Source organism: Ictidomys tridecemlineatus, chromosome 4 (genome assembly GCF_052094955.1).
Source record: "Ictidomys tridecemlineatus isolate mIctTri1 chromosome 4, mIctTri1.hap1, whole genome shotgun sequence".
NCBI classification, from domain to species: domain Eukaryota; kingdom Metazoa; phylum Chordata; class Mammalia; order Rodentia; family Sciuridae; genus Ictidomys; species Ictidomys tridecemlineatus.
The window spans coordinates 5655797-5670269 of NC_135480.1; the positions used below are offsets into that span (position 1 = coordinate 5655797).

A 14473-nucleotide genomic window follows, 5' to 3' on the forward strand; every position below is an offset into this window, starting at 1 on the left:
TTCAGCCAGGGAGAAACTTGCCCTTGTTTCTATGTCGGGGACACTGAACCCCAAAAGACAGAGATGGCTAGTGGGGAACTAGGATGGGACTCCTGATCTTTTGTCTCCCAAGGACCCCTGAGTTCCAGGAAATGCCAGTAAGAGCCAGCCCTCTTGGTGGACCAGCCCAGAGGGCCCAGTCAGAGATAAATAAGCCTTTATGTACAGAGAAGCATGAGGTGGCAGCGGAGCGTGGGCAGCAGCAACAGCGGTGGGCTTGGCATGGTAGGCAGGGCTGAGGCCCTGTCAGTGGGAGAAGATGCCCCGGAAGCGGGCCTTGTCCTCCTCGTCCTTCTGCCGGATCCGTGCCTCCAGGGCCCTCAGCTCACGGCTCACAACAGGTGCCAGGGCAGGGTCCAGCTCTAATACTTTGGCAAAGTCAGCCTGGGCCTCCTGGGCATTCCACACGGCTGCATGGGCCTTGCCCCGCTTGAAGTAGGCCTTGACGTTGTCTGCAGGGGGCAGTTGAGGGCAGCAGGCATGAAGGGCACCAGTCCCCAGTCAGCCCCGTGGGCCCATCAGGGGAGCTGTCCCTGACCTACCGAGGGCAACCCTGCCCTTCCCCCATTAAACCACCCACACCTCATGGGGGACCACAGCCCTGCCACATGTGGGGGGCATTTGGTTGGCTCGCAATGGGGGATGCTGAAGCTAGGTCTTGAGCCCCAGTGCCCAGTGATGGCAGAGGAGAAGGCCACTCTCCTGATTGCCTGCAAGAGCCTGGTGCTAGCACTTACCGTCATACTTGTTGAGGATGGAGGAGCAGTGGTCCAGCACCTCGTAGTACTCCTGGGCCACCAGCTTGCACTGGCAGTAGTTGAGCAGCAGCGGGGTGATTTGCTGGTCCAGCTGGATCCAGTCAGGGGACCCAGGCTGCTCCTGGGGGCGTGGGGCAGGGACAGGGCAGGCACTGAGACCTAGGCCAGGGCTCTGCCCTGGCCCCTCTACCCACCCACTGTGGCCCCCGCCCACCTTCATCTGCAGGTTTTTGAGGCAGGCAATGGCATCGTAGTACTTGGTGGCGGCCTCCTTCACCTGCCCCTCACGGTACAACCGGTTGCCTTCCTGGTGGATAAGTGGCACTGCCTTTGCCTTCTCCTCATCTGTCATCGCCCATGGGTCCTGCTGGTATGTGCCAGGGCTCTCCACCTGCCAGGGAATGGGCCAAATCAAGGCAGAACCCAGGGGCACCCCAGTGTCCCCAACAGCAGACCTGGCCAACACCAAAGCCAGCCAGGCCTCTGGACATCAGTGTGGGCAACAGTGTCATGGTGTTTCACTGACCATTCAGCCCAGTCACTGGCATCTCCTCCATGCCCAGCACTGTGCCAAGTACCAAGAAGAGAAGTGCACAAGACAGCGGAAGTCCCTGCCCTGCAGAGCTTGGCTCCAGGGCAGACTCCCGCAGCGGGCGAGGAGGCACACACACTCCTTCAGAGCACTGCCAGGCTGTGCCCTGGGACAGAGAGTAAAGGAGGCAGGACAGTGGCTCTCCAGAGGACATGATCACTGAGGCCTGGAGGAACACGGCCTAGGACAGGGACTGGGAATTCAGAGGGTGCCACACAGTGTTCCTGCCATGCTCACCTCCTCAGAGGCCTCCCACTGGTCGCACCAGCCCTGGACAGGTGCACAGGGGCCTTACCTTCAGCATCTCCATGTGGAAGATGAGGGGCTGGGGGTTCTGCTGCAGGGCATCCAGGTCTGCGTGGCCCAGAGAGCTGTGCTCGTGCATCTGGGCAATGCCACAGCAGTGTCGCTGGCCCTCCAGGGGGTCCTTGCCTGCCGCGATGTTGCGGAGACTCTTGGCCACCAGCGGATACAGGACCACATGCTGCAGGGGGCAAGTGGGCACCGAGGGCTCCATCAGTATGGGCTGGTGCTAGCAGGCCCAAGAGGCCCTGCCCCACCCCATCTAAATAAGGACAGTAGGCCTGCCCACCCCCCAACAGAAACGCAGGAGGCTTTTCCCGCCAGACTCCTCTGGCTTCTCGGGCCTCTCTCTTAGTGAAGCCCCAGCTCTGCCCCACTCACCACCAAACCCAGCATCCACCCGATTCACACACGCACACTCCACCTCCCCGACTCCCTGCCCTTCTAGATTCTTGCCTCCTCCACTTCCTTCCAGGAATATGGAAATTGACTCCTCCCACAGAGTGATCCAAGCATCCCTTCCTCTCCCCAGACTCACCCCGACCACCCCCAGCACGGCCCAGGAAGCAACTTTAAGGCCCCTGGCCAACATGGGTGGATGGGACCTGGTCTCCACCCTTTCACTTAGAAAGGCTGCTGGGACGGTGGGAATCAGTCTAACAGACTCTCCACTGCCCCCTGCTGTCTGCATGGGGCAGCACGGGGCAGCTGGGCATTTCCTGAGTCTCGGCTGGACCAACTTCATTTGGAAATAAGAGGTAAACAGGACTGATTCTGCCCTGCATAGCTGAGGAAAGCAGAAGACCAGATCCTGGCTGTGCAGGGCACAAGGGCTGGAAGATCCAGAGGAGGGGCTGAACCTAATCACTGACAGTAGAGGAGGGCTTCCTGGGAGTGGTGGCCGGGGAACTGATTGCGAAGTTTAGAGAGGGTCTTTGCCATGGTGAATGAAAAGGCAGGTGAGGGACTGGAGTCAGAGGAAACAACAGCAGGGGCCAGACCAGGAATGGCCACGTGATAAGCCATGTTTTATGCTCCATCCTGACAGCAGGAGCCAGAGGTTTGAAGCAAAGGGTCATATGGGTCATTTAATTTGAGAATAAGTCCCCTGGCTGCAGTCTGGGTCATGAGCAAGAAGAGTCACAGAGAGGCCAGGATGCTGGTCAGAAGACTGGTTTGGTGGCCTGGAGGGAGCAGGTCATGGCTGAGTCCGGGCCTGGGGATAAGGAACAAGTTGTGGCTGGACAGACAGGTACCTTGATGTCACAGAGGAACTGCGCAATCTCCCCTTCGCGCATGGTGCACACTATGGTCTCCCACACAGGAAGCTTGAACTTCTTGCCAATGATGAGTTCCATGGGTTTCCCGCGTGCCCGGCTGTCATCCAACACAGTGCCCTCACTGTCACTGTGTAGCGTCCGGTAGTGGAACGTGGCCTGCAGGCCACATGGAAGATTAGACAAGAGCACAAGCCTCCACCAAACCTAAGGACAAGTCCAGCCTCCGGCCTGCACATTGTACAAGGAGTGGGACTCGCCCAGGGGTCACCACTTAACCTTACACTCTACTCCACTACCCCATTGAGGAATCCAAGTCACAGAGGGGGAAATAAGGGGCCTGAGTCATGTGGCTAGTGGCAGCTGGACTGAAACAAGAGTCTAAGCAGTCTGGCTCCAATCAGGCCTTCAACAAATATTTACTAAGCACCTACTATGTGCCCAACCTCTGTGCCAGCCACCAGAACACAGCAATGAACAAAACAGACAAAAGGCTAGTGGTACATGCCTGAAATTCAGCAACTCAGGAGGCTGCAGCAGCAAGATTTCAATTTTGAGGCCAGCCTCACCAACTTAGTGAGACCCTGTCTCAAAATAAAAAGGGCTGGGGATATAGCTTAGTGGTAAAGTGCCCCTAGGCTAAATCTCTAGTAACAAAAAGAAAAACAGACAAAAACCCCAGCCCCATGGGAACTTCTAGAAGGAGATGTGCCTCAGATCAAACAATGTGCTATGCCAGGTGAGGCTGAGTGCTTTGGATTAGGAAAAAACAGAGGGTGAGGGAGGGATAGTTTAAACATCGGTAGAGCAGGGGGACCCTCTGAGGCCCAAGGTTGAAGCAGAGATTTGAAGACAGCAGGAAGCAAGGCTGGTAGATACTGGGTAGGAACAGTCCAGGACAAAAGAACACCAGATACAAAAGCCTTGCAGAGGGACAGCATGTGGCGTATTTGCAAGCAGCAAGGTCAGTGTGGCTGAGCATAGTGAACAGGGTGGAAAGGTCCACAAGGTCACAGGGGCCAGCAGGGCTGGACTCACAGGACCTGTGGTGAGGGCTTTGGTTTTACGGAGGCAGGATCATTAGGAGAGCACCGTAATGACCCAAGGGAGAGATGACTCAGTTTGGACTGGAGAAGGCTCAGGTGGAGCAGGTTTACACTGAGTTGCTGTAGGACATCCAGGGTGGGGATGGAGAGTAGGGTACTCTGCATCCAGCTTAAGATCAAGGTAAAGGCTAGAGCTAGGCAACTGGAAGTAATCCAGGCTGGAAACTTTTTAAAGAGATGAGAATGGGTATGAGCATCTTAGGTACATGCAGAGCAAAGAGCACTGACACTGAACCCTGGACAGGATATGGTTAGAGGAACCCACGCTCTCAAAGGCCGCACTGTGCGGCTGCTCCTCTAAATCTGGTTTCCTCACTGATAAAACTGAATTAACAATCCTGTCTATCTCAAATCACAGGAAACAACCTTGCAAAACATGTAGCACCATGCCCAGACAGCGAGCACTCAATCAACACTGGTGACTGGGTGTCTTGATTTGTGTGTGTGTGTGGTTCTGAGGAATGGAACAGGGGTCTCACAATGCTAGGCAAGCACTCTACCACTGAGCTACTTCACCAACCCTGGTGATGGGTTTTGCTATTTTTTTTTCACTTTTTTTTAATTTTTAAAAATAATTATTATTTTTATTAAAATTATTATTATTATTAAAATTATTATTATTATATTATTATTATTAGTTTTTGGATAACCTGTTCTTTGGTGCCATTGCTCAGAAACCTCTACCTTCACATACATCACTCTCTCCTGGTTCTGTTCCAACCAGAATCCCTCTTGCGAGGCCCTTCTTCCAAGACCACCAATACCCCAGCCCACCACATACCCTCTCTATTCTTGGAGAAGATTCCTTTTAAATAGATGAACCCTAGGATTACACAGCTGCCCTCTGATCTCAGCGCACTCACGCTGCACCAGGCCAAGATCTCTGCCTGGCCAGGGAGCTTGTGCTCATTCACACTAGCTCTTACTTTTGGCTTCCCTGGTACCTCAACGTGCATGTTCTGCAAGACTGCTCTACTGGGCGGAAATGGGCAGGGGGCTGCCCAGGGAGGTCCCTACTGTACAGGATGGCACCCAGGGAGAAGAACTGCAGAAATTGAGAACTCTGTAGATGTGGGTTTTCTCGGAGAGGCGGTCAGGAAGGCTGAAGCTGAGTGCCTGGATATGAAAAGGAGGAAGGTGGGCGGCTCTTCACTTCCTAGCCCGCATTGGTTTCAAGCAACTAGGCTACAGCCCTGGGAAAACTGCCGCGAGGTTCTAGTCTGAGAACTGACCTCTGGCCCCGGGGCCTCAGTTTTACCACCTAAACAATGGTTGTGGGTCTAAGTGTCTTTAGAAGACCCTTCCCTCTACAAGAAGCCTCGAAACCCAAAGGCCCTGGAACTGCAAGGAGGCCAGACCCAAAACCCTTCTGCAGCCTGCTTGAGATGACTGACCGCATTCCCGACCAAATACAGCCACAAGGACAAGCCAGGGGGCGGGACGGAAGAATCCCAATTCACCCCCTCCTTAAACCCAGACCAATCAGCGTCGAGCTCCGCATGTGAGTAGTAGGGTCACTGGCCGCTACTCTCTGGGCATGCGCAACGTCTCGCCTAAGGCCTCCTCCCGCCTCGCATGCGCACCGCTCCTCAGAAGGGAGATAGGGAAGGGGAGGGGGTGGACACGAACCTTGGTTCCATCCTGAAAGCTAGGGAGCTCTCCTCGCCCCTCCTGTATTACACGCTTTTGGATCCCGTCCTCTCGGAGTCTTGCGATGATATCCGCCATCCTCCTTCCCCGCTGCTCTCTTTCGGCAACTTCCGGACTCGCTCGGTAACTTCCGGACTGCCTTCGACAACTCTTAGAGCCTCGGCAGCTTCCGAGCTAGCGCCATTTTGGCTGAGGGCAGAAGCCTAGAGGGGACTGAACGCGCGAACGCGCCATGATTGGCTGTCTGCGCGGCGGAGTGGGCGGGGTCCGCCTGGAGGCGGGGCTTGAGGATTTCTGCGGGAGGGGCCAGAATCTGCTGGAAAGGTGGGGCCAGTTCATCCCGGAGTGAGCGTCGCGGGTGTCCCCAGCAATTGCGTGATTGACTTGATTGGAACTGTGGCCCTCCCAGATGGCTGTGTGCCGCTCCGTTTAAAGTTGTAAGATGCAGCAGAGAAATAAATAAAACTCACTCGAATACCAAGCCCTAAAACGACTTTTCTGTGTGTGAACCCCCTTCTGGTTTTTTTCTTTTGCATATTTAGTATAACTGACTTTTGTGTTTGTTTGTTTGTCTTTTGTGGTGCTGGGGATTGAACCCAGGGCCTTGTGCAAGTGAGACAAGCACTGTACCAACTGAGCCATGTCCCCAGTCCTATATCCTGGATTTTTGTATTTAAAAAAGGGACGCCTGGGGCTGGGATTGTGGCTCAGAGGTAGAGCGCTTGCCTAGTATGCGTGAGGCATTGGGTTCCATGCTCAGCACCGCATAAAAATAAAGACATTGTGTACACCTATAACTAAAAAATAAATATTAAAAAAAAAAAAAAAGAGGACTGGGTGGGTTGGAGATGTAGCTCAGTGTCAGAGGTTTGCCCAGCATGTGTGAGGCCCTGAGTTCCATGTCCAGCACGGGGTGGGGGTAGGGGTCCACAGGAAGCTCCCCTAAAGACCAAAGGTCCCCCAAGTGGTCTGGGGTGAGTTTGTGGTCACCTCTGAACCCAGAGTGCCTGACACAAAGTACCCAGTAAATACTAGAAAATAGATGACAAAAATGAGGATCTAGCTGGGTGTGTAATCCTGGAGACTCCAGAGGCTGAGGCAGGAGGATCGCTGGTTCAAGGCCAGTCTCAGTAATTTAGTAAAACCTAAGCGATTTAGGGAGACCACGTCTTAAAATAGAAAAAAGGCGGGGGCTGGGGATGTGGTGGAACGGCCTTGGATTCAGTCCCTGGTACCAAAATTTAAAAAGAAAAAAGAGAGGGGCTAAAACAGTTTCTCTCTGTCCCTGCAAACTAGTGGAAACTTGCTGTAAGCAACAGCCCTAAGAGGTTTTTTGCTCCCGTTTTCAAGGTCCAGGGAAGGGACTAAGGAGTAAGAGGTGCAGCCCTCCTGTGCTTTTGCCTGCGTCACAATTGAGAGGGAGGAAGGATTATCGTTTTTCCCGCTTCGCATACTGTACTGGTTCATTTTCCAATAAGACATCCTTGGAGAGACAGAGGACTTCTGAGGAGAGGGAAGACATGCTTGGTTTTTGTTTTGTTTTTGTTTTACCAACACAGAAAGTTTATATGCAAGTTCTATCAAATTTTGAGCAAAAAAAATCATCTGTATCTTATGCAAATTGTTCCAGAAAATAGAAAAAGAAAGCGCACCAACATGAGGCTGGTTCAATCTTGATTCCTGAGCACACAAGGCAAGAAAAGTATACACTTATTTTACTAATAAATTCAGATGCAGAATAAAGAAAATATTAAGCTCAGGGCCTAAGGTTCAGCTCAGTGGCAGAACACTTGCCTAGCAGATGGGAAACCTTGGATTTAATCCCTAGTACTGAAAGAAAAAAAAAAAGCGAATTAAATCCTTTAGGATATATAACAGTGTATCAATATGCTCGGCCAAAATATCAGTCACAAAAGAAAACACTGTGTGATTGCACTTGTAGGAGGTCTCTGAGTACTCAGTTCCTAGATACAGAAATGGAGGTCTCAGTACTCAGTTCATAGATACAAAAAGGGAGAGGGAACAGAGTCATATTTTTTTTAATGAGTATAGAATTTCAATCTTGCAAGATGAAAAAGTTCTGGAGATATGCTACACAGCAATGTGAATACGCTGAGCTGTAAAAACAGTGAAGATGGTATATTTTTGTTGTGTATTTTACCACAATGAAGAATAATATTTTCACAGCCAGAAGAATGATAAATTATACTCCATTTATGTATGATGTGTCAGTGCATTCTACTGTCATGTATGACTAATTAGAACAAATGAATTAAAAGAATAAATATTTCCAAAATGATGCATGAAAAGACACCCCTCCCCCAAAAAAATGTGTGAAGATCAAGTAGTAGAACTTATTCCAAGAATGTAAGAATGGCTTAACATTAGGAACATCCATTACAGTAATTCATCACATCAGTGGACTAAATGAGAAAATGCCTATGCTTATCTCAAAATATGAAGAAAAAGCGTTTGAAGTTTTATGATTGTTTATCATAAAAACTCATAGGAACAAAGAGGAACTGTTTGGAGTTGATAAAAGCCATTCACAATTTATGATAGAATAACAGTATTTCACATCTTCTTCAAGATCCTTCTGTCACTGATGCCTTGTAGAACAGAATTAGAATCCATGGCCAAAGCAATAGGCCAAGAAAAAGACGGCAAACGGACATTATTGGCAAATTATGTCTACATAGAAAATACAAAAAATCTAAAGACCAACAAATGAGCTCATTAATGTTACCCAAATACAAAATAAGCTAGCAATAATTAACAATGCTTTGAGCATCAGAAACCAACTCAAATATAGAAAATAGGGGCTGGGGGTGCAGCTCAGTGGGAAAGCATGTATTTAATATGTACCAGGACCTGGGTTCAATCTCCAGCACCAGAAAAAAAAATACACACACACACACACACACACACACACACACACACACACATACACACATTTGTATGCATGTATGCATATAATAAAATATCATTAACAACAACAAAACCCATAAAGTTTTTAGGAAACCAAAACACAATTCAGAACTTTTTTGGAGAAAAAACATTTTATTAGTACATAATGACATAAATTACTAAAATAACTTGTTGTAAATGAATAGAACAACCTAACATCAAAAGATGTGATTTGGGGGTTGGGGATATAGCTCAGTTGGTAGAGTGCTTGCCTCACATGCACACTTGGGTTCAATCCCCAGCACCACAAAAAAAAAAAAAAAAAAAAGTGATTTTCCTGAAATCGTGCAATGAAATCCCAATAATAATTAGGAGTACTTTTTAAGAACTTAGAATTAAATCTATGAGAAACACTGTCTTTACCTCCAGCTGACCTGTGAAGAAACTGAGGCACAGAAAAATCATGTCATTAGCTCAAGGCAAGGCCGGGACTAGGGCCCAGGCAATCAGGATGATCTGCATAAAGTCCAGTTCTATCTTATTTAAAAATTTCAATAATTTGTTCATCAAGAATTTTTGTCTTAAATTTGATTTTTAAAAAGAAGTAATGCAGTAAAATACTATTTACTTTGCTTGCTGAGTTTTTTTGTTTGTTTTTGGGTGTACCGAATTTTTCACATGCAGGACCTTCCCTATCCCAGCCTTCAAAGTTCCCAAAACTAGTGAGAAGGAGAGCTGTAATCCCAGAAGGCTTGGCTCCAGGGCCAGTCTGAAAGGCTTTGGGGCAATACTTTTCTGGACAGTAAACCATGAGGCCAGCAGAATAAGAAGCGGGAGGATCCTCAGCTGAGGCTTTGTGACCTTGCAAGGCAACACTTGAAGCAAGACTCCAGGAGCACGTGCCTGACAGATCTGACCACATAAAAAGGAGTGGCTACAGGTGAGATGGCGCACACCTGCAGTCCCCGAGACTCAGGAGGCTGAGGCAGGAGGAGTCCTTGAGTCCAGGAGTTGGAGATTAACCTGAGCCTAGTAGCGAGACCTCATCTCAGGGGGAAAAAAGACAAAAAAAGGAGCAATTTTTCTTTAACCAAAAACTCCTTAGACAAAGTAAGGAGATAAAGACCGGGAGGAAAATAAGGAAACATAAATGACTGTAAAAAACAAACATTTCAAGGACTTCTGGTTTGTTTTCTTTTTTTCCCAGAGTCTCTATCTCTCTCTTGAAGTAATCTTTTGCTCCCTATATTTAAACTTGGACCATTTGACCCAGCTATCCCACTCCTCTGTCTATACCCAAAGAACTTAAAATCAGCCTACTCCAGGGACACAGCCACACCAATGTTTATAGCAGCTGAATTCACAATCGCTAAACTGTGGAACCAACCTAGATGCCCTTCAATAGATGAGTGGATAAAGAGACTGAGGTATATATACACAATGGAACATTACTTAGCATTAAAAGAGAATAAAATTATGGCATTTGAAGGTAAATGGATGGAGTTGGAGAATATCATGCTAAGAGAAACGAAGTAAGCTAATCCCAAAAAACTAAAGGTTGAATTTTTTTTTTTAAAGAGAGAGAGAATTTTTTTTAAATATTTATTTTTTTTAGTTTTCGGTGGACACAACATCTTTGTTTGTATGTGGTGCTGAGGATCGAACCCGGGCCACACGCATGCCAGGCGAGCGCGCTACCGCTTGAGCCACATCCTCAGCACAAGGTCAAATGTTTTATCTGATTAATGGATGCTGATCTATGATGGATGGGGGGGGGGGCATGAGAAGAATGGACCATCTTTGAATTGGGCAAAGGGGAGGGTGGGGAGGGGCTCTGGGGTAGGAAAGATGGTGGAATGAGATGGAAATCATTGCCCTAGATACATGTATGATTGCATAAATGGTACATCGCTACACTGTGTACAACCAGAGAATTGAAATGTTGCGCTCCATTTGTGTATATGAATTGAAATGCATTCTGCTGTCGTGTACAACTAAGTAGAACAAATAAAAATAATAATAGGGGCTGTGGCTGTGGCTCAGCGATAGTGCACTTGCCTGGCAGGGGTGAGGCACTGGGTTCGATTCTCAGCACCACATATAGATAAATAAAATGAAGGTCTATCAACAACTAAAAAAATATTTTAAAATAATAACAATAAAACTGCAAAGGGTTAATACTTATATATGCAAACCAGCAGAAGAAAGGCCAGGCACCCCAAAGGAAAAAAAAAAGGCAAAGATGTGAGCTGGCAACTCACAGAGGAGGCAACCTCAATGGTAAGTGCCTGAAACCTGCCTTAAGTCTCCAGTCCTCAGATACCCCCATCAAAATAAAGCACCACTTTCTTCCTCCTTTTTTTTTTTTTCTTCTAAGAAGAGGAAGAGAAGCCACTCCTACAATCCCAGTGACTCAGGAGGCTGAGTGAGGCATGAAGATCCCAAGTCTGAGGCCAGTCTCCTGAGCAAGCTATGCATCAACGTAGAGCAAACACATTTGTGTCTTTCCACATGTAGGGTTTATTTGTTTGTTTGTTTGTTTGTTTGGGCGTGCTGGGGATTGAACCCAGGGGCACTTGGCTACTGAGCCCATCCCCAGCCCTATTTTGTATTCTGTTTAGAGAAAGGGTCTCCCTGAGTTGCTTAGTGCCTTGCTTTCGCTGAGGCTGGCTTTGAACTCTTGATCCTCCTGTCTCAGCCTCCCCAGCCACTAGGATTACAGGCGTGCACCACTGCGCCCGGCCAGAATTCATTGAATATAATAAATTCACAAGTGACACCACTTTCAGTGGTGGCAGTTCACTGCGTCCCTGCAGGCCATCTAATAGTCAAAAACCAGACCATCACTGATTCTTTGATCCCACTCTTAAGTTTTAATATCTATAACACTCAAGTCTCTTAGGGTTCTAGGCTGCTCTGCCAAGAGCACAGGCAGAGGGTAAAGAGTCCCTGTAGGTGGTCAGATAAGGGTTGGGGTTTTTTAAAAATATTTTTTATACCTTTATTTTGTTTACTTTTTTTTAATGCAGTGCTGGGGATCGAACCCAGTGCCTCACGTGCTAGGCAAGCAGCTGTGCCACTGAGCCACAACCCCAGCCCCAGATAAGGGTTTTAACTAACCAGCTCACAGAGTTGTCCAGGCAGAGATCAGCTGCGCGGGGGCCCTGCCTGTCTTCACAGGCAAGAGGAACCACCCTGAGCCGAAGGAAGCCCCAGAGAAACAGAGGTTCATCACGGAGGCGATCTGCCTGGGCGAGGCTCATGACAAGGGACCAGGTGATGGGGTCAGGGTGTGTTTCAGTCAGCTTTTTCATTGCTGTGACCAAAAGACCTGACAAGAGCAATTAGAGGAGGAAAAGTTTATTTGGGGGCTCACGGTTTCAGAGGTCTCAGTCCACCGACGACCAGCTCCATTCCTCAGGAGATGAGGCAGACACCATGCGGAAGTGTGTGGCAGAGGAAGGCACTGGGGACCTGGCACCAGGAAGGAGAGAGAGAGAGAGAGAGAGAGAGAGAGAGAGAGAGAGAGAGAGAGAGAGAGAGAGAGAGAGAGAGAGAGGAGCGCTGTCCTCACTACAACAAAAGAGAAGTCCCAAGGGCACACCCCCAGGAACCCGCCTCCTGCAGCCACACCCCGCCTGCCTAGTCACCACCCAGTTAATCCCGGTCAGGGAATGAAGGCACTGATTAGGTCACCTCACCTCTAAACTGTCTCGCATTGTCTCACACATGAGCTTTGGGGGTACCTCATAGCTAATAACATAACAGGCTGCTGCCGTGTCCATTCTTGGGGGGCTTCTTCTTTTGTGGGTCAGAGGTGATGGGGTCACATCTGATGAGGTTGATGAGTTCCTGTGTCCAGTGTTCCTGGTGTGATTTGGCGTGGGCACAGGTCCAGGTGCTCCTGATTCTGTCTGATAAATTGGCACCAATAAGTTATTTATCAATTTGTGTTTTTATGATTGTGCCGGGCAGATGATGGTTCTTTACTTGTACAAATATGTTGTAGAGTCATTCTACCTTGGCACTTGGACTCAAAGTGGAGCAACATATTGTAAACTACTGCTTTACAAAGTGGAGTGACTTTGGTTTAGGCACAGCCTGTTATATCAAGGAGTTACTCAAGGCGTAACTCCCGGGATGGGGCTGTCGCTCAGTGGCGAGCACTTGACCTAGCATGTGTGAGGCACTGGGTTCGAGCCTTGGCACCACATAAAATAAATAAATAAAATAAAGGCATTCTGTCCATCTACAACTTCAAAAAAAAGAAAAAAAGGAGTAACTCCAGCAGGGCACAGCCTATTGTCCACACCTCTGCAAGTTAGCAAGACCCTGTCTCAAAATAAAAAGTACAAAGTAGCTCAGTGGGTCCAGTTTCCAGCACACGCGCGCGCGCACACACACACACAGGAAGAGAGAGAGGAGAGGGAAACAAAAGAAAGAACAGAGGGAGAGAAGGAAGGAGGAAGAAGGAAGGAACCAATAAGGCACCATTTGCAACTCAGGAGACTGGCTAACCCAGGAAGCTGGATGACAACAGGTGATAAGAGAAAACTAGAAGCACCCAGGTGTGTGTGTGTATCAACACCATGGCTACTCAGGAGAGCATCTGCCAGCTTCAAGAAATCACAAGGGCATGTACCCTGTGACCTGGAGTCCTGCCCGAGGAGAGCTCTCCCACATCTAAAGAGGCAGAAAGAAGATGTTCATGTCAGCGGTGTGTGTAATGGGGACCTCAGGCCAACCTGAGTGTGATCACCACAGGGGCGAGGCGGATAATAAAAGCCCCAGAAGTTCAATGTGCTGTAACCTGCAAGCCACTAGGAACAACAAATGAGATGCACATGGAAAACGTTACCGGTGAGTGGAAAGATGTGAAGATTAAGTGGCAGAATTAGCTTGATAGCTGACACCATGTCTGTCAATTGCAAGCACATTCACGTAGGAGATTCGCCATGTGCCATTCAGGCCAGGCAGGATTGGCTGTGGTCTGATGGAAGGGAGGTAAGAGGGAAGATGAGAAGCCACGAAGGGGAAATGAATTAATGGAATTCAATACGTGATGCAAAGCTCACTAAAGACTGCACAGTTGAGGACAGTCTCTGAGAGGTGACGACTGAGCAAGGATGAAGATAACAAAAGCTGTGAGAGGAGCAAGGTTAAGTGCCGCCAGGCACAGGGAGCAGCATGTGCAAGCCTCTGAGGTGGGCATGAGCTTGGCCTGCGCAGTGTGGCTGAGCGGGATGTGGAAAGGGCAGAGGGGGACTTGGGGAGGGTGGAAGAGGTGGACAGGCACAGAGGCATTCAGAACTTTGTGTGCCCTAATCAAGCGTTCAGATTTTATTCAATTACAATAAGAGGAGAGATTGACTAGCATACTTTTTAAAGTTTCTTTCTGATTCTTTTGGTTTTGGTTTGGATTCAGGATTGACCCCATGGCCTGCATAGGCTCTTCCACTGAGCTACATGCCCAGACCATAATATAAATAAATAAATAAATAAATAAATTTTATTTAAGAATAACATACAGAGAGAAAAAGATACATTTTTAAAGATGGCTTTGGTTGTTGCATGGAGACTGGACTGGAGGACAGTAAGAGAAAAACTCAGCCTCAGTTTCCACATCGGCAAAATAGCAAGAACACTCCTTCCACTCAGGGCCGTGGTGAACAAGGTGGGAAAACAGCTCCCAGGCTCCTTGGCACTGGAGGAACCAGATGGGATGCAAAAGGCCGCCTGTGGGCCCAGGGCAGCTGGGGCATGCAAGGCCCTCCGAGCCAGTGTCAGGCCCCAGGATCGCGCCCGGCTGTCACTCGCCGAGGCGGCCTCTGGGCGGCGCTG

General features: G+C 48.7%; 1 protein-coding gene across 2 annotated transcripts; it reads right to left on the bottom strand.

The window, feature by feature from the left end:
• Positions 1-153: 153 nt before the first annotated feature.
• Aip (AHR interacting HSP90 co-chaperone) lies at positions 154-5933 on the bottom strand. Of its 2 annotated transcripts, none has more exons than XM_005333342.5 (6): positions 5705-5930; positions 2949-3128; positions 1685-1873; positions 1012-1188; positions 777-918; positions 154-491 (listed from the first exon to the last, which is right to left on the bottom strand). In XM_005333342.5, exons 1-6 carry the CDS (start codon positions 5801-5803, stop codon positions 286-288), a joined length of 993 nt encoding a protein of 330 aa, XP_005333399.1. In that variant the 5' UTR covers positions 5804-5930; the 3' UTR covers positions 154-285. The 2 variants fall into 2 exon arrangements, with proteins under 2 accessions (XP_005333399.1, XP_013217480.1); XM_013362026.4 differs by having other exon boundaries at positions 276-491; positions 785-918; positions 5705-5933.
• Positions 5934-14473: the final 8540 nt, after the last annotated feature.

Bases quoted from the DNA above. Each gene is read 5' to 3' on its own strand.
- Aip (XM_005333342.5), bottom strand. From the start codon at position 5,803: ATGGCGGATATCATCGCAAGACTCCGAGAGGACGGGATCCAAAAGCGT. The intron at 1,874-2,948 runs GTACCTGTCTGT...TGCCCCCTGCAG, and splicing joins AGTTCCTCTGTGACATCAAG to CATGTGGTCCTGTATCCGCT. The intron at 1,189-1,684 runs GTAAGGCCCCTG...ATTCCCTGGCAG, and splicing joins TCCACATGGAGATGCTGAAG to GTGGAGAGCCCTGGCACATA.